The sequence below is a fragment of the Anopheles darlingi genome, chromosome 2 (assembly GCF_943734745.1).
Source record: "Anopheles darlingi chromosome 2, idAnoDarlMG_H_01, whole genome shotgun sequence".
NCBI lineage: Eukaryota > Metazoa > Arthropoda > Insecta > Diptera > Culicidae > Anopheles > Anopheles darlingi.
Window position 1 is genome coordinate 68,186,057 of NC_064874.1, and position 20,000 is coordinate 68,206,056.

At 50.5% G+C, this 20,000-nt stretch overlaps 1 protein-coding gene across 1 annotated transcript in view; it reads left to right on the top strand.

The window, feature by feature from the left end:
* Positions 1-20,000, top strand: part of LOC125959480 (NADPH oxidase 5-like) — a 59,587-nt gene that overhangs the window by 29,793 nt on the left and 9,794 nt on the right. The window contains exons 3-8 of the mRNA XM_049692303.1: positions 1,183-1,277; positions 12,914-13,025; positions 13,113-13,210; positions 18,853-18,973; positions 19,086-19,151; positions 19,274-19,358. Coding sequence (XP_049548260.1) covers positions 1,183-1,277; positions 12,914-13,025; positions 13,113-13,210; positions 18,853-18,973; positions 19,086-19,151; positions 19,274-19,358 — 577 coding nt within the window. The remainder of the gene's footprint in view (positions 1-1,182; positions 1,278-12,913; positions 13,026-13,112; positions 13,211-18,852; positions 18,974-19,085; positions 19,152-19,273; positions 19,359-20,000) is intronic.

Below are 20,000 nucleotides of genomic sequence, written 5' to 3' on the forward strand. Positions count from 1 at the left end.
CATTCCGAAGCGAATGCGACCGACAGGTCGATGACTTCCTAGCCTCGACACACACACACACACACTTCCAAACATGTCGAACGCTGGATAAATAAGTGCAATTAAGCTGAAGAATAATTAACGCGCCACTAGCACATGCGTTGATCACGGGTCGCACCACCACCTAGCAACCATCTCCATGGAGACCATCTGCCGCTGCGTGTTGCCGGCAATCGGAGCGAACGGAATCCGTTTGCCGTCGCCGTCACCATCACCACCACCACCGTCTATCGCTCCTCCAAAGGGTAGCGCGGGACGTCCGTCGATAGTGCAATTAAATAAAGTTGTTAACATGGTTCGATGAATGTTGTCACTGAATTACTGCGATTCCGTCGGTCCGCGGCCTCGCAATTCGCTCGCCTGCCACCCCCCGGGACACCCATACACGGATTAGCTACCGTTTGTGAGGTTAGGTTTCTTTCTACGGACTAGCACCGGACCACACCAACGATCTTACGGTATGGATCTCTTTCTCTTTTGCTCCCGGAGGATTAGGAAGGCCCTCTGGCAAACCGATAATTAACCAACCGCGGCCGCGGCCCCCTTTTTGGCTCGTGATCTATCCTGGCCACCTGGTCTTCGGCTCCCAAGTGTTGCTTGAAGTAATTGAAGATTGCTGTTACCCTGCCCTACCGCAGCTCCCTCCCTATCACCCAGTAGCTCACTCCCTGCGCCTAGAGAATGTCTAAGGCACTATAGACAATCGCCCTACCACATCTCGGGGCAGGTCCCTTGACGGTCGGACGGTCGCAAAACGACAACGGTGTACACGGCACCTGGCCAGACACATCGCGTAGACGTCGCACGCCACGCACGCACGCTGGTACCCAGTATGGACAAAAAGGGGTGTTGGCCCTTCGCTTCTGCACCATAAATGAAAATGCCTTCTCGTATCCGTAAAAGCTCCTAAACGCGGACACCGCACGAGCCCGGGGGGAGGGAGGGGGGGGAGGTAAACGACGAGTGCCCTAGTTGGGTCCAGTCCATCGACCACCGCACGCACCTACTCCACGTTTTCATCATAAAGACACCGCGAACATACACGTCGATACGTGCTTCCGACATCTTCATCGTTTGACGTGTCAATTTGCGCGATACGATGAGAGTGAACCGTTGTTCATCTCCTGCCATTTTTCATTTCAGACATTCCTGCAAAATCTATTCCGGTTGTTCGACATGGAGAACGAGAACTTTCTCGTGCAGGACCGATGGATCGAGCATCTGAAGGGACGCTTAACGTAAGTATTATCCATAATTCACTTGACGTCATAACGTCGAACTCACCTTGTTATTGTTATGGAAGTAACAAGGACAGCAACCACAACAATGTTTAAGCCAATCCAGCAATACAGAAGCCCAACAGTGGTTCGAACTGACTCAATCATCCACTCCTCCTCCTTCCCCTCCTTGCACAAAAAAACCACGAAACCGAAGTAAAACGAAAATCAATTGAGGGCCCCCCTTTTGTGCAGGTGACGTTTGTCCGTAAATTTAATTCCCGATTTAATCCAACATACGGTGCTCATGGGGACCGGGGCCCAGGAGATGGCCGGTACCCGATAGTCGGATAAAAAAAAACTCCCGGTGGAATAAATGCTGGCTTGCCCACTCCACCTACCAGGTTATGAATAATCTGACCTCTGCTCGACACCTTCTCAACAACAACCGACGGCATCGGTCACATCATCGTGTTCCACTTGTTCCCGGGGAGGGCAACGGGTTGCGAACGGGTGCCCGATCTCGATTGAAGATGAAATGTTATGATAATGTATGTGTACACATCCAGTAACACGAGTAGTGGGTTTTTTGGGCCAGAAAATTGATTCCCTAAAAAAAACCTCTCCGTCCGCTGCCGCTGTTGCTGCTGCTGCTGCTGCTGCTGGTGTCGTGACGATCCCTCCGGTGCATTGCTGATCGGTTGCTGATCGGAGTGTCGTAAGACGCCGTGTTCCGTGGACCGTACTGCAGGCTGTGGCCGCGACACAATTTGTCAGACCATCGATCGCGACCGATCGGAACGGTCAGATTGTTGGCGACCGGAGGCGTTGCACGATCACGTGCAACTCCTGGGGTTGGGGGAAAGGACTGAGAGCCTGGTAGGGGAAGCAGGTTGGGTAATATTAAAATTAATACACGACATTTAACCCCCGGGGGCCCTTGCACACACACACACGAGCAGCAGGGCGTGACGAATGCGTAAGGACCCCCGCTTTCGTTCGGTCGATCGATCGATTCCGTCCGTTTGAGTTTGAATTTCGTTCGATTTTTTTTTTCGCTTGGCTGGTTATTTGCGATATGCCCTCCCACGGCCGCTCTGGACCATTTATGCTATGGCGCTGCGAACGAGAGAGTGACCACGGGTGTGTATGGGTGCCGTATGATTTATGATGATGTTTTCGGTTTCATGTTTAATTCGAGCTGGAGAATTAATACTCGCCAACCTTCCCGGCTCGGCTGGACCCGATTCCGATTCCGATTCGTTCCGTCTCAATGTCCAATCTGTTTGCCCTTCAATCGGAGCTGGGCAGTACCGCCACAACGCAGCTGCATCGGAGGCTGCAAACCATAAGCGAGTATGCTTCCAGTCCGTGTACGCCTTCGCCCAAAGAAGATTTATCACCTCGGGCCGGGCGATTAGCGCGAGGCGAGATTTTGGGAGGCTCCCGTACATTCTGCTCGCGCACCGCGCCAGTTGACATGAAAAATGAATGTAAATCCATGTTCAACCCCCCATGCGCCACCTCGACGGTGCGGAGGATGTTGCACTTCAGTTCGTGGAGAAACAAAAATCGAAACTCCATCCGCACAGTCGAGGCAGTTGAAACAATTTACGCTCCATCGGGAACGATTGGTCGAAACGAAAGTGTCTCAGTTCGTTCGCCGGAGGGGCAGTGTCGTAGGTGGAAACGGAACAGTGGTGCTGGTGGGCGAGGGTGAAGGCGTGTTTGATAAATACGCTACAATTACAATCTATTGAAATGTCAATTTATAACCATTTAGCACGCGTGATCGCTCGAGGTTTTTCGTCGTCTTTTTTTCCTCTCTTTTCCCTTGAAGAACCATGTAATCGTTTAAGGCGTGAGACCGCGGCACGGTACGCGGGTGGATTTGAAACAAGATAAACAATAAATCCAGCCATTTTTAATGCCGCTCGCAGGGTGGCGCGCGAATGCGAGAAGTTACTCGTTGCAGGCAGAATCATGTAACGTTGATCTGGAGCGATCGCGTTAAGGGCAAAGCGAAGAGCCTATGCAGCCGCCGGGCGCAAGGCAGCCCTTTTGTGTGGTCTTTTGATTAAACGATGAAGTTATGAGAAGCCCAACTAGGACTAGCATAGCAGCACTTTAACACTCTCTTGTACTTCGTTCGGCGATTTCACTGATTGATGATTCGTTGGATTTCTTTGGCATAAAAAGCGATTAACGACCGGTAGGTAGGTTTGTTCGATTTAATTCGGCCCGAGATTGACATTAAAGATTCGGTTAATGAGGCAAACAACCTGAAGGGTTTTTGTACTTAAAGGGCGATATCTAAATCGTTAATCGTACATTTTAAAGAGAATTCCTAAATCAAATGAGACGATTTACCAAAATGGTAAAGATAAATTCGGTCCCATTAAAAGATTATTTGAAGCGCGTTGATGCATTTACAGAAATCATTGCTGCACAAAAGTATACAAGAAGTAACATCAAATTAATGATACTATCATTTACAGCCTATCAAATACAGAAAATAGAAGCGTAACTTCTAGTGGGGTATCTACATTAATACCATTATATCATTATGCATCATAGCTGCATACGTGTTCCGACTCAAAATAGTGTAAGTAGTTTCCATTCTCTTAAACATGTTTCAATGTTCTGTTTTGTGAGACTTTCGCCTCCTTTGCGATAAATTGGGTTTCGCCGCAGAAAATGCGACAAAACATCGATAAATTGGTATTAATTGTAATACCAAACATAGATAAGTTGAATTGTAGGAATTATAGTAACAGCAGATACAGAAGAAATTTGATTGCATCGCAACAAAGACTTAACTGAAATGCAATATTACGGAATTGAACTCCAAAAATAAGGAATCACTTACCAAATTGTAAGTAGCTTCATAGTCAAGGTAATAGCCATGTGTTTTAAAATGCTTCTCTTACTATTACGTGGTAATATTATCATACAGTTCATTTGTAGAATTCCTCAAGATCGAAAATGGTGTTCAAGATCGAGAAGTAAAATTCCTTAAGCTCTAACCGAAAATTCTCAATTCGAGTATTTCCTTCAAAAGCATCTTAAAACTCCCTGACGTTCTCTACCATTACACACCTGATCCAAGCACTCTCACTCACTACCACACTTGGCCGCGTGTTCCAGTTTCTGCGAGCGGATCATCCACCTGTACCTGCGGTCTCGGCCACTATCTTGCGCTACGCCACTTTCCCGAACCAGGTCACGGTCCGTGCTCCCTCCTCCCGCTCCGGGAACACAAATCATGCGGATATTACAGATCGAACATGAAACCAAATCAGATCGGGTGCCGGATGCGTTAACCGCACCCCGATGGTGTCCCTCTGTACCAGTAGCCCGTACAGAAGCCAAATCGATCGACCGGTCGATCGATCGATCGATTGGCAGCCACTCCAGCTGCATGATTTCCATTCTGTATCCGATCGCATACGGTTGATAAGGTCGTAGCGCTTCTGTGCGCCGGCGCGGCCCGCTTTTTGCTGTCGATCGTCAGCCTCGGCCACGTCAAGCGTTGCTCCCCGAGGGAACGGCAATACGCAAGAGCGGCCACGGCAGTACACGGCCACCATAAATCCATCCACTGCACGTCGACCGATCGATCGTAACGCGCCAGACAGACAGCCAGCCAGCCAGCCAGCAAGCCTGCTGCTGCCTCTACCACCTTCCCGTTAACGCCAACGACGTCAACGTCGGTTCAATTGACGCAGCAGCGGGCGCGCGGTGGCAACGCGGCCTGTCTTGTAGCTGCCTCGCGGACAAGACAAGTCTTGGACGACACCTTTATGATGGGCCGCGGAAAAGGGTCTCATGAGCATGATTTGCTGACAACGGAGTTGACCGGAGAGCCTTTCAGCCCTAGCGACAGCTTGCTGAGTTTGGAATTTTGTTTGCTGCTGTTGCTGCTGAAGCTGCTGTTGCTCCTTAGCCACAAAGTCCCGCGGTTTCTGGCCGTCCTCAGACCGTGAAGGTCAACCCTAGGTGTTGATGAGGTAATAATCAATGCACAAAGCCGACAACATGCACCGTCCAGTCAGTGAGGGTGCTTTGATAATTCATTTAACCAGCCCGGCCAGCCCTCAACCAGGAGAGGCACCATAAACCCATTGATCGATTAATAGCCAGCAAGGGATCACGGGCACACAGCAGGAGAGTTCGTGTCCATTCAAAGGGGGAAAACCCGATGAAACCCCCTTAGAGCGCTTAGACGAGGGCCTCTCTCACACACACACACACACACACACACATACATCGAATGGGCCGCCCACTGCGCCGTGAACGCGATCAGCGTATGTGGCCACTCGTGGTTGCCCTATTTTGATCGATTGTCGATCTAATGTCGATGCGATCGCGATCGTTTGTGCGTGCCGCGTGTGCCTTTTGTCCCCCAAAAGAGAAGGAGAGAGGAGAGAGAGAGAGAGGACACAGGATCAACACAATCCGTTACGGAAACCCTTATTTGGATTTAGGGCCACAACAATGCGTACTCCGCTGCTGCTGCTGTTGGTGGTGATCACTTTTGTACCAAACATAATGTGCCAGCACTCCGTCCGTGCATAATACGTGGGTCCGTAAACAATGATACAACATTATCCGATGGCTTGCTGGGCGCATAAAATGGAGAATCTATCTGCTGCCCGGTTCGATGAAAACCGCAACCCGCCCCATAAAGTCACCAAACGAATCACTCGCCCTTCGAATCGATCGAGCGGTATATTTCATATTTTTGGCCTGGCGGCCACCAGCCAGCGTGTCAACCTGCCAGTCAGACCTGCCGTGGCCCCACGGCGGCTTCAGATTCCCGGGTTTATGAGCCTCCAAATTTGCTCGTTAATTAATGCACCGTGTGGTCGGCGGCCGGTTAATGCGCACCTTCGGAACTCGTGCTCCTGCTCGTGCTCGTGCTGCATTGATGCTGACCGGCGCGTATTGCATGTATTGAGATGTTTAACAGTTCGCTACACGCCTGAGGCCACCGTCATTTAGTCGATCAAAGTCGATCACGGTTTCGGTTTATCATGGCACCCGAAATCTGCCAACGGTAAAAGGCTCGCATCGCTGGCATGCTCGCACGTGTTCGCACTCCCTCCTTTGCTCCCGGACCTCAAGTATGCTGGCCGGCGAAACCGCAAAACATTCCTCGAGCACCAGCTTGGCCGCATTTGAATTCCCGGTTGTTTGAGGTTCATCTCAAATTTCAATCGACGCGCACAACTACACAACTGGCATCGCGATTGCCGGCGAAACCACAGTCAGTCTCCACAGCCCGGGTCCAGGGCGGACCGCCAGACAAAGTGCAAATGAAAACCGCGACCGACGCGCGGATACCGCGAAAAGCTTAAATTGAATTAAATTATTATAAAAATCCATTTACAGCTTCACGGTGCCCGGACCAAATATGGCAGAACTGGTTCACTTGGAGCTCGGATTTTTCCAAAACCTACCGGTCGACGAGCGGGAGGTTGTTTCTTCTTTTTGTTTTTTTTTTGTTTTGGTTTTGTTTTGGGGAGCTCCGGACATCACGACGTTCACGACGATGATGCTGACGACGACCACGACGACAACTACAAGGCCGCGAAGCACTCCAAGCACTCCAACCTCCAAGTGCCTGCTTGCCGGTTGGGCCTTTCATCGCCCTTAAAGGCACCTTTCGCCTGGAGCGAGCTGCTCGCTGCACGCTGGACTGGTTGGTTGGTGGGCGAAAATTGATACATTTCTACGCTGACGATTGCGATTGTGATCTCCAAACGGGAAACTAACGATAAGCGAAAGCTCAGTGAGCCCCGCGTGAGGGGCCAGGGCTTTGGACGGAACGGATCAAATTTATGGTCCCCTTGGGAGTTCGGTGCCGCCCTTCGGTTGACGGTTTATCGTGCGCCTTTGACCGCCTTTTTGATGTCCGTTACACGCAATGCGCATGCTTTCCGGCCGATCCGCCGGCCCTCCGTGATATGGAGATTTGCAATTTGATCCTTTTCGGTAACGGATTGTGACGACAAGCCAATGGGCTTTGGACTGAATATAGTTTCTCATTCCTTGCGCAAGAGGTACATGAGATAAATGTGTTGCTGCGCTTTTATCCTTGAAAGCGGCAGGGCGCGAGTCGCAACAACTGGTAATGATAGCGATCACACAATTGCCATTTGTTTACTTTTTTGTTTTATTAGTTTAAATATAAGATATCACTAGCAACCATCTTCCCATTTTGGATAAATTTTAGCAACTAAAAAAATATTCTTTGCCGGATATGATTCGCAAGTAGTTTTTATATAATACTAATGTCATATTAAATTTAATAACATTTATTAGCAGCAAATCGTAGGAATACTAATCTCACATTTCGGAAGTTGCTGTTGGTTCCTAAACAGTTCTTAATGTAAATTAAATTATACAAATGGATGAGTATCATAAAATCTGTTTAGCCATCTACATTCTGTTTATTTCTATAAAATTTGTTATTGTGTTTTGTTTATTGTGATCTGTTAATACATGATTTTTTGCGAGATTGCTGGATGAATAACTTTTACCATTACCACTGTTCAGCTATTCTAGCTAAAATTATGATTTTTTATGTATTCTTTCCTTGATCCTCATTAATGTTGCCTATTCTAACATAATGTTCATATTTATAACATGTTAATATTTATAAAAAAAACGGCGCAAGCGAACGAAAAACTCAATGGTTTAGGGTTTACTTTTTTTAGTTTTATTTATGGATAACCAGATTGCTGCCGGTATGGAACGTTTTTTTTTTCTTCGTTTAACAAACTAGATGGAATACTAATGTACGAACCTGGAATGGAACGCTGGAGGTATGGAACGCTGTCGAGCATAAAAAATCTCAAAAAAGGACTCTCCTTTCTATAGCAGCATCGTTTTGATACGTGATGGCATAAGATTACTGTTCACGATCCCTTTTCGCTGTCGATTTATGATCACGAAACCAAAGCACCAATCCTGCCTTGTGACATTGTAACACTGTGTCCGTGGATGTCATTATTGAAAACACCCTTCCGAATATCTCTCCGAAAGATAGTGTATTTTGGCGTCTTTATGCTCCGCACAGAAATGTAGTTCTCAACGCGACATGCTTGCACTCGTACAAAAAACACGTTCCGGACAAGAGCACCAAGACACCAAAATGGTCACGCTCCCGAGGGAGTACGAGCGTCCAAGTCCGGCGAAGGGTGCAAGCATAAAATCATTAACGGTGCAGTTGTTCATCAATTAAAATTCGTCCACTACAATTCCCCCCTATCCTTTCGCGGGGTGTACGCGGAATGCAAAAATGTTGTACTTCGTTGATTAAAAATGGATCAGCGGACAGCATCTCGCGAGCGCAAGCGCGTGAGGGTGTAAACAACAAAACCATGCCCATGTAATTGACTTCGTGCTCGGCCAAAAAACCAAAGGAGAAGGAAGGAGAAAAATCACCAGAACACCCACCAGCCGGCTGGTCCGGCGCTTCACATCCCACGGGCGACCACACCACAGCACTCTTAATGGAGTGCGTTAATTATTGGAAACTCGATACACCGGGAGTACACCCGGGTCCCCGATCAACACAATTCCCCAATCCCTTGCATCGTCGTCTCACCATTGTCGTCGTCATCATCCCGATGGTCGTCGTCGTCGTCGTCGTCGCCGGGATCGTTCGCACCCTGTTCCCTGGTTTTGGGGTGGGAGATTCAATGGTGTCAATGGTTCTTATGGATTTTGATCCAATCATCAACACAACGCACTGTCCCGTACCTTCCAAAATGGGCGCGAACGCGACAAAAGAGTTATGTTCACATTAGCGCGAACCGAACACGAGTGCGTTCGAAAATCAGGTTCACGTTTCGATTTCAGCTCTCGATCGATGCTGAGCTCGTCGTCCTCTTTCGCCGGATTCGGAGTTCTCCATTTCGTGGTGCTGCCTGTTCGGTTTCTGTGATTGCTGCTCACCCCTCACCGGGTGCAGCACGAAATGCTCAACCATTACTCATAATCACGTCTCATAAACTGCCCCGGACTTCTCCAGCGCACCGTTTCCTTCCCACTAAACACCGTGGTGGATGGACCTCACCTCGAAGTTCGAAGCAAAACGGGAAAGCAAAAAAAAAGGGGGGGGGGCAAAAATTCCATTCCCGTTGCTTAACATTGCTCTCACGTTATCGCGATCGCGGATCGTTCGCCGGCCTGGTGTACGTCTCCGGTCCGGACCCGGGGTCCAGAGTCGGCCCTGGATGGGTGTTGTTGTTCATTCATGCGATCCAAGCCGCCCGGTAGCACCAAAATCCGATGCTGATGCTGAGCGTTTATGAATGTAAATGCATTCCTTGTACCCGGGCGATCGCGTCGCGAGGCTCGCGCACTGGAATGTCGCTGATGTGGTCGCCACACCATTCCTTCCTTCCGGCGGCCACAAACCGTTCGTTACCCACGCAGATCAGGTGCAGCAAACAGCAGCAGCATCCTGTTCTGATTATGATAATGATGGTCAGCCGGCCACGACGGATGGATGGATGGATGGATGGAACACGGACTGCACTGGTGCACTGACCATCGCAGACGTTAATTATCGTCACCAACCAGACCATGTGCAGCAGCTGCGGCAATAAAACTAATCGTCACGGCCAGTTACGACGACGACGACGACGATGGTGACGGTGACTAGTTGCAGCTAGATGCAGTCGCGGGGTTTCCCTCTCCGTCCCTCGTCTTGAGCAAACGGCGGTTGCCAGAGAAGGCCAAGACACACGCACACACACACACACGGACACACGCCGTGGCTCGATCTGGCTTTATATGTGGAAAACTAACGAGCTCTCGAGCGTGTGGTTTCCCATTCGCTTGTTTTCGATTCTTTAAATCAATTACTTCTATTTAACACCTTTTATATTTGAATTAATAAGTGTTTGTCGCCGCACGTTCCGCCCGGTCGCCGATCTGTGGGTCGCCAGGCCATGGACCCCCAGAGCCCCCACAGACCACATGGAATGTTCGCACACCACACGGATTCGCGATTTGACGCATTATGGCATCGGTGGGCCGGGTGTAGTGATAGGTAGTTGTTGTCGACTGTCGGCAATTTGGAGCCTCCCCATTCCCGGTCCATTTATGGTTCCCAAGCTCCCTTCCCCCCCTCCTGCTGGGGCCCGTTCGAGGTGCGGAAAATTGCGTTTCGATAGTCTACGATGGCGACACCTCTCTCTCTCTCTCGCGCTCTCTATGCGGGGTGACCATTTACGTTCTCGAACAAACGACCGGCTCATTAGTCGTTATCGGGGGGGGGTCGTTCGCTCTTTTGGGTGGTCCGCTACCGTGCTGGTGCTGGTGGTCGCGTATAGTACAACATTGAGGGACCGCAGATTGAAGGCGATGAAAAATGAGGTGATCTCAACAATCATTTGCTGAAGGGTGCGGGGACAGCATCATGATTTACAATCCGATTAGACATGAAACACGAATACAGTCCAGGGACGGTCGAGCCAGATAATCGCGTCCCTGGTACCTGGTTAGGTCAAGGTTATTGGCTGTGGTACTCTGAAAGCTGTAACTGAACGGATTGCAAGTGCCAGCCCACCCCAAGTTATGGTTCGGTTCGATCCGATCGCCCGTACGCCCAAAATGACTCAATTTCCCACCCATGGCGGATGTACCGTGGCCGGTTAATCGATGCACTTTGTCCACGGCCATCAAGTCATGCCTCCTCTCTCTCTCTTTTTCTTCGACAAAATACCCGAACTGCATTTTAAGCAGAACGATTTGTATGAATCGGAATCGGTTATAGGCTGGCTGAGCGCGGATGGCCGCACCTTTTAGACCTCCACCTCCTCCAATAATGTGTTAATCTTTACGCCGATCGGTCCGGGTCTCGGTACCATGACGCGGCCGACTTGTGGCCCGAGGAAATTGAGTTCTTTTTGCCATTTCTGTTTCGCAAGCAACCATACACACCGGGATGTGTGTGTGTGTGCGGGTGTGTCATAAGCCTCAACTTAATGCGTAAAATTATGAACCATCATGGCCAAAAGTTTGAAATCACGATCGCACTCAAAAACGCTCGTTTTCGGTGTTCAGAGCCCGCCTCAAATCGGGACGATAGTCGCTGGGACCAGTGAAGTGGAGGCGGGCAACCCACACACACACACACACGGGCACAACTCCGGCTGAGGTTCGCTCCAGAATCACTTAATTAGCATGGGAATTAATTGTTTTCGCTCTTTTCTCACATCCACAATGTCACCAAAAAAAAAGGCTCCAATTAAGGGAACTGCGTGGCGATACGCTGGTCAGCACACATACACACATACACACACACGCAGCGGTAGAGCAGAAATTGATTTCACAGCGAGGGAATGCGAAATGCGGAAAATATATCCTTCGGATCGAAAGAATGTGGATCAATTATCTGCCGCCGTTGTCGTCGTCGTCGATGGCACTGGCAATGGCGATGGTCGGCATACGGTTCACACCATCCGGGCACCCACCACCTGGCGTCCGTGTGGCGTTTCGGGTTCACATCCTCTCACGCCATCTCTCACGGGGTCTCGCGTGACATCGCGCACGCCGACGGCCGCACCGACAGAGCAGAGCAGGCGGCAGTGACAACGACTTTTAATTGGATTGCCATTAAGGGTCGGATAATTATAAGACCATCATCCTGTGTCTATTCCCCCCGAGACGGTGGGGGGGGGGGGGGATGCCCGCTACGTGCGCCGCCGTTGCTCTATTCGATCGGAAAATCATCGCGCCGATGGCTTGGAGACCTTAAGTGATCGGCGCATCGCGATTTCCGATCATCTCCGAACCATCTTGTAACGTCGTCATGAAGGCAGAGTTTACTGACTATCGCAACTACTGTCAACGACAAGACCTTGGTTTTGGCAGCCACTAGATCACGAGTTGTGATTGCAGGACAAGCTAAAGCAACGTCCCTAGGGACGGAAAGAATAGAACCTTTACTAAAGGGAAGTACCCTTTTGTACGAATTTTGTTCATGGAAGTACCCTTTTGTACGAATTGTTAGTACTTGACAGTTCATTTTTAGGAATTCTTCAATACATTTTGATATATTGTAAGATTTCGCAATCGGTGTCGGTTATCGAAAAGAACTTTCGACAGAATTTTCAAGCCAATCTTAAAAGATACGTTGCTAAGAATGTCCTTAACTTAAAAATCTTCTGCTATTGCATCATGATGTCTGCCCAAAATCAGTCTCTAGACAATTTTGATTTAATGATATTTTATTGTGAAGTATTCCTTGCTGTTCTACAATCGGCATCTCTATTTGTTCAAGTTTGCATCTTAGTTCACAAAAGAACTACGGTTGAGAATGTAACATTAACTTCAAATACAAACAGTATGTGAATCCAACCCTTATGAGTAAGTTCCTGGAAACATGAACCTGATACAGAGAAGTTCGTAGAGTTTTATGATGAAAGGTCCCAAATGTAATGCTTTAAATACTTGATGTAAGTAGTTCAGCAACAAACAATCGTAATATACTATACCGGTTGATCATGCATCGACCAACCACTCCAACGCGTCAATGACGCAACGGATCGAAAGAATTCGTCTCTCGAGCCGTCCACAAATGCCGAGCGACATAATCATTTTCTAAACCCTTCTTCTCGCATATCTTCATTCCACAGCGACGAGAAGCAAATTGATTTCGCCGAGCAGCTGGAATCGGTGGCGTACGTCTTGTGCGGCGACGGAACAGTGACCTACGACAAGTTCTGCCAAATATGGCACGCCAAAGGGGTAAGTCTGTGCGCGGTCTCGGGCCTAGAGAAGCGGCGATCACAACTCATTCCTTCCGTCCTTCCCTCTTTTGGTCTTTATTTGCAGATTCTCGATAAGCTCTATCGATTAATCGACGTCGATTCCACCAATCAGATATCGACCAATCAAATAATGGAGTTCATCTCGAACCTCACCAACTCACGGTAAGTCTATTTAAACGTAAGCTAATTAAACACGACCACCAGGTCCACCACCGTGCCCATCGATTCGTGCTCTGGCCGGCCGGACAGACACCAGAAACCGATAATTAAATCCATTATACCGTTCGACACTTCCGTGCGGACGGACGGACGGACGGACGGACGGGCATGCCCGCATGCGGTGACGGAGTGAAAAGTTGTTCAATTTCAATCGCGACACCATGATTAGTTTTTCCCTAATGCGGACGGCACATATCGCAGTCAACCTCGCAAGCCACGACGACGACGATGGTGGTCCACCAATAGACACCTGCCGCGGTGGCGCAGAAAATCGCAAAAATGGTCTTCTCGCCGAACGGGACCAACTCCTGAAGTGGCCTGTGGCGAGCGGCGAAACTCATTCGGTGAAATGCGGACGGTCCAAAGGGGCCTACCGGCGACTCCAGGACGCAAAAACACACACACGCGCACACGCACACACCAAACTGGCTAGATCTTAATCGGTCAACCGCTCATGCGGACACTTCAGGCGATGGTTGTGAGTGAGTGAGCGTCACAGAGCGTGGATTGACGTGAGCCCTTTGGCCATCTCGGTGGTGCCGATGGATATATTGGCGTTTTTCACCTTTCCTTGTCCCTGGCGTCGGACATTTGGCTCCAACCCCCTTACTCGCATGATCGCTCTATCTGTCAACTGCGCCAGACCAACAGCAGCAGCACCAGTTGCATGTTGGTCCCTTCCGGCGTTGAAAGGTTTTGCCTCGAGTGACGTGTCGATCGCAGTGGATCATTAAGAGCAAGGAAAAGGTAGTAGCACCAACCTTTCTCGTCATGGTTTCGCCATGTTTGGCATCCTAACCGTCTCCCACCTTTTTCGCTTCCTGTGTCATCTTCGAAGCACTTATTGGATCCCCTCCTGTCTGTGGTCGACGAAAAAGTGTCGTGCTGCGCCACGTCAATGTATGTTAACTGTCACTGTTGTTCGAGGGGTGGCCAACAACCACCGATAGATGCGGATCTCGGAACGCGTCCGCGTCACGATCGTGTTGGATTGGATCGCGTTCGTCCGATCGCATCTGACGGAACGGGGCGATGATCTCGTTTAGACAACAACAGGAAGGAACGGGATTGCTCGCGTTAGACGACCAAAAGCGGTAGCCCTTGTTATTACGCTGCATAAATTAACCCCAGGATCGGCTGCGGCTGTCAAGTCGAACGGCAGCAAAAACCGATTCCACTCCGTGCAGGACGGTAACGTTCAACCAAAGCACCAAAGTCTACGGGAGCAGTAGCAACGATGAGCCCCCGGGAACGGAGCCCTGTGATGGCCAATCAAATGGCCCATATGAGGGCCCAACTATCACGAGGAAGACCCACGGCATCCTTCGGAATGCCACGTTCCCAGTGCCAGTGCCGCGAGTTCTGCGATCTTTATCAAACCGCGGCACACCGAGAAGAGGTACGCTAAAGCATGTGCGGCACGTTGTTGTTGTTGGTGCGCGATCCCTTCTCCCTTCAACATCCGCCGCACACATTCAGCGGCTTTCGACGCGATCGTGAGCCACAAAAAGTCGATGAAATGGAATGGACCAGTCGGTGGATTCTCGCTCCCTCTGAGACGGAAGAGCACGGGGCCCGGGGTTTGCTTAACGCAAATGAACGCACTTTGCCGATTGACGATCGTAAATCATCCCGGCAGTCGTCGTCGTCGACTTCTGCGCGCTCGCTGCAGCAACGCAACGCAACGACGGTACCGCTGCGTTGGCTCCATAAATTATGTCGCGAAAGTAATAAAATAAACGGGAACGGGATGCTGCTCCGGAGTGCAGTCCTGGCCAGTGGTAGCTGGCGAGTGCTGGCGCTCGCGAATGCTGCCGCTAATCAGCAGCTGATCGATATTTTTTGCCCTCACATGTGTGTAGGTATATCGTTGGCTAGCTAGCGTAGCGAAGCGAGCTCTCGAGTGCGTCTCCCGCAGGTATCTAATGCCCCCCAGCCCCGATCCCGTCAGCACCGAAATCCGTGCCAAAGTGCCCCTTGGACGCTGCGTATTGATAAATCGTTCGCCAGCGCATGATTTATCGATTGCAGCCAACCACCCGGTTCGCCGGTTGAATGTTAACAAGTATATTAGAAACACTCTCCACTTCACTCAGGCCTACCGGGAGTGCGTGGCTCATCATCATCATCATGATCTGGAGGGCTACTAGAGGAGAAGAACCGATTCGCTGAAAGTGATTGCAGCGCATGTGCCCGCGTACTTGTGCATTGCGCATAATTTATGTGCTACAAAACCGAACGAACGAACGAACGAACGAGCTGCGAACAGTTCGACAAAGGGGGCAGTTGAATCCGGGACCGCGACCGCTTTCCGGGAGCTCTGGTTAGCCAGCAAAGCCGAGTAAATGAATCATCGATACCCGGGGACGCGTGAACCCGTATAATGGGAACCGTCAGGTCGTAATTTCTACGCGCATACAGCGTACAGCAGCCATGAGTGGTCCCGGAGTCCTAGGTCTAGGCATGGCCATACCCCGCCATACAGTTGCAGTCTGCGTGATTCATTCGCATTAAATACATTTATTGCCGTTTTGCACCCCGTGTTCTGGTGCTGCAACTTGGCAGCACGGGATTGCTGCTACCCCGGCCGGTCGATTACAATAAATAATTAATATCTATTGCGTCCATGTTTTTGCGCGGTTGCGGTTTGTTCCGTTGCGGCGGAATCCTCAACCGTGCGAGCTACTAGCTTTCCATCGGTATCAGTGCTGTCTGATCACGGATTGATATATTGACCGTTCGCGTGTCTTGGTGGAGCATAGAAAAAAAAACCCGACCGGTGCTCGTGTTCGAGGCGACGGCGTTGGCTCTGCAAAAACCGAAAACAAACACTCCGAGCTGATCTGTCAGGTCAATGATCGTCGGTTCGGTTGCCACGCGAGATGATCGTGACCAATTTTGAAGAACTGCGAATTCCATTGCTAAAAAAAAAAGGTGGCAAACAAAGTGCCACCAAAGCTGTTTCTGGGCCCCCAAACCCGGGCCAAAGGAGATGCCCTCGATAGTCGGTGTGTTTGTTTATCCGCGATACAAGAGCCTTGCATCCCACGACTGGCATGAGGCGACTGGCGACCACGACTGGCATGAGGCGATCGAGCCCTCCAATGATCATTCCAAGAGCTTCAGGGAGTCGATTCACTGGAGTCGATTGCACAGCACGAGCCGTGCTGCTGAGGTAGGGATAGGTGGCCATTTCCTGTACTATTCTCTCTCGCTCTCTCTCTCTCTCTTGCCTCATCCAACCACCTTTGTCACGATGCTAGGAACCCCCTGCCGGCGCTCGATGATAGTCAAGTCACGACGACTTCGGAGCACACTGGGGCCTCTGAGGTGAAGTGACAATGAATGGACTGCCTTTTCCCTGGCTGGAACTGCCACCATTCATTGATCATTGCACGGGGATGGGGTTTGATTCACAAAAGCTCGGCCGTCGGCTTCAAGCGAATAGTATTCATCCAGACACTCAAACATCTAAACAGACGATCGCGGCGATATCGCATTTTCGTGTAAAATATTGTTCGCTATCCAACGCACACGTTTGGCACAACTCTGTGTGGCCGGTTATACGGCACTCTGGAACAATAGAACGTTTGTGATAAATCGATCCCGGAAAACCTGACACCTCTGGTGGCACTCTCACCTATCGCCCAAATCGCGCTGTCGAACCGGCCGCAGTAGCTACCGATCCATCTGATTTATGAAGCAGCAACAGCAGCAGCAGCAGCCTCACCGACATGCACACACACACAGACGCACCGACTGTATCGTGGTCCGTGAATCTTCTGCTGTCACCTTGGCAGCCGTTTTGAGATCGATGAGCGAAACGCCTAAAGCGGACACTTTCGAGCGTCCTAAGCGGCGCGTGAATGATCGCGACCGACCTTATACGGTTAATCAAGATTTATGGGCAGCCAGCACCGGTACGGGTACGGGATCCCCGGATGCGCCAACCGACCACCGATAATGAATGGCGCAGTGGCGTCGCGCGGCAGAGAGTGTCTTACCGGTGTGCAGAGACTGTAGTAGAGGCGGTCCAGACGGTACCGATGTAGGGCGATTTGTCAGTTTGTGGGGATCTCAGGAACAGGAGGAACGTTGTTCTTTTTCAAACAGGGGACCTCGACGCACTTGCAGCGCTACTTGACGCTCATCGTTTGGGGTGGTCCAAAACACTTGACCATTCCCGGAGGGGCTTCCACTCGACAACCGCTGGCGAGCTGACACCTTCTTGACGTTTCGCTAAGATGGCGCCCTCATGGTCACTACCTGGCACTCGAACGCCACGGCTCGGCGATAAATATTGACGACTCATGTAAACACAATGTCCACGCACCAAAGGCCCCGGAGGGGAGCGGAACCAGTAGGGCCTTCGCTTCCCACGGAAAGGGCTTGGGTCCGTATTTGTGTTGGTGGTGTCACCGTTCGCTCTCGTCCTCGTTCTCACCACCGGTGTCCACTCGCCTTTGTTTTTCGATGGTTTTTGGGAGTTGCTGAAGAAAGCCAATTAGCCCCAAAACAACAAGTCCGGGGGCTTCTCAACAAACGAAACGGTGCGCTGCTGATCGACTGCTGATTGATCGATTATTAGCTCCAGGGCGTGGAGAAGTGGGCCGGTGGTGCCGGCCTTTGGTATCGATACCACAACCGGACGATCCACACAATGGCCACCGATGGTCCGTCGAAAGTGGATGCCCCGAGGGGTGGCAGAAGGCGCTTGCTTGCAGGGGTAAATTGAAACATTGTGGTGAGTGCGCGTGCGGCAACAATGGCGAGTAAACTCGTTTTTCGGAGTCGAGCAGCAAAAGCGGATCTTTCTGCGCTGGAAAGGAAGCCATTTTTCACGACATACACTCATGGCTCATTCATAAGGTTGATTAATTGGGGATAGCTCAATACGCAAAGCATTGTGCGCGTCTTGCAATGCGCGCCCACCCCAAAAAAAGTGTTCGCACCCCTTTCCTGGGCGCCCTTCATAACGGAAAGGATAAAAGGGTCGGCTGTCGTCGTCGTCGTTGTCTTCAGATTGACGTACCGTCTTTGTCGAGACGATTAACCACAGAAATTGGCTCTAGCTGGAGGGGCACACTAATGGATGCGATCTCGCGAGAGACGCCACGCGCATCGGGATTACCAAAATTGGCACGGCTAACCTTTTAGTCGAGAAGCGACGTAGGTCGACATGTGCGATTGAACCGCATCTTGGCCCAATTTGGCCATAGGGGCCTCCGCATCACAATAGGAACTCGTTGGATAAATGTTGTATTATTATTATTATTTTTTGTTACGGTTGCCGAGCATTGGATTCCGGGCCAATGAGCATCATAGTCATCGTAATGCCAAGGAGTTTTGCAGTTTGCTAGCTGCAAATCCTCAACACGAACCTTTCACACGTTATACCAATACCAATCTGAACTTGAAGAGAAGAAATATACCTCCGTGGTTGTGGCTGTGCTACTGTGTTGTGCGGTTAAGCGGTGCATCCAATTGGCGCAACCGAGTGCAACCGAATTGCATAGTAATTTCCTTCCGTTCCTTCCTTTTCCGATTTCCCGCGACTGCCCCGATGGCACGAAACCTTCCCGCAGACCACGGACCGGCTTCGACAAGTCGTCGCTCGAGCGGCTGGAGCAACTGTTCATCAAAACCGTCGGCAACGAGAAGGAGATTCGCCGGGAGGAGTTCAAGAAAATTGTTACCTCGAAGAACGTGAGTTGCAATGGGCAACTGCATATGTGGCAGCAGCCGGTGGTCAATTAGAGGGTACGGAACTCCACTCCTTCTTCTTCTTCTTTTTCTTTTTCTCCTGCCCTTCCCACAGCCCTTCTTCACCGAGCGTGTGTTCCAAATATTCGACAAGGACAACTCGGGATCCATCTCGCTGCAGGTGAGTGAAGCACTGCGGCCAGCAGCGGTCTGTGGCCTTTCGATCATCGGATTCGATTGTAACGCCCTCGGGGCTCTTCCTTCCCCTTCTCTTTCTCTCACTTTCCGTCTCTCCGATTGCAGGAATTCATCGATGCCATCCACCAGTTCGCCGGTCAATCGCCAGAGGACAAAATTAAATTCCTCTTCAAGGTGTACGATCTGGACGGTACAGGAAACATCATTCAGTTTGATACACTTATGCACCCTCCCCGGGGATATGGCAGGAACGACTGATACTGACGAACTCTCGCTGATCGACTCTGGTGACTTCCCTTCGACCAACCAACCGACCGCTTTCTTGAACCGGAAACCATTAAGTAGCCCGTGTGGCCACGCGGAAAACAATTAATGGTTAACCGTATCATTTCTGGATCTCCGTCTATACTGTGGGCCCTCACACGCGAAACCCCTCTTGACCCTGACAGCGACGACGACGACGACGACGTCGCCGGTTTCCCACGAAACTCGACCACGAGCTACGTCCAGACGAACGCACGCACGCCACGTCAGCGCAAAACGCAAAGCTTTTGTGTGTGGAACTGGCTTTGAAACCCAAAAGGTGACGAGAGAAACCCTTGGCCACAAAAACCACATGCGAGCTTCCGTGCCGCGCTACTATAGACCGCGTGGCACACAATGGACTTCATTCAACTCACTGACCACGCGACATTGAGCTCCTTTCTCTAGTGATGATGGAGTGCTGGTTAGACGGGCTGCCAGGGACCCCCAAAAAAAAATAGCCGATAGCCGATGACGAACGCGAACGACGACTAACTGGACTGGAGCGACTAGACGAGCTCCTGCTTGA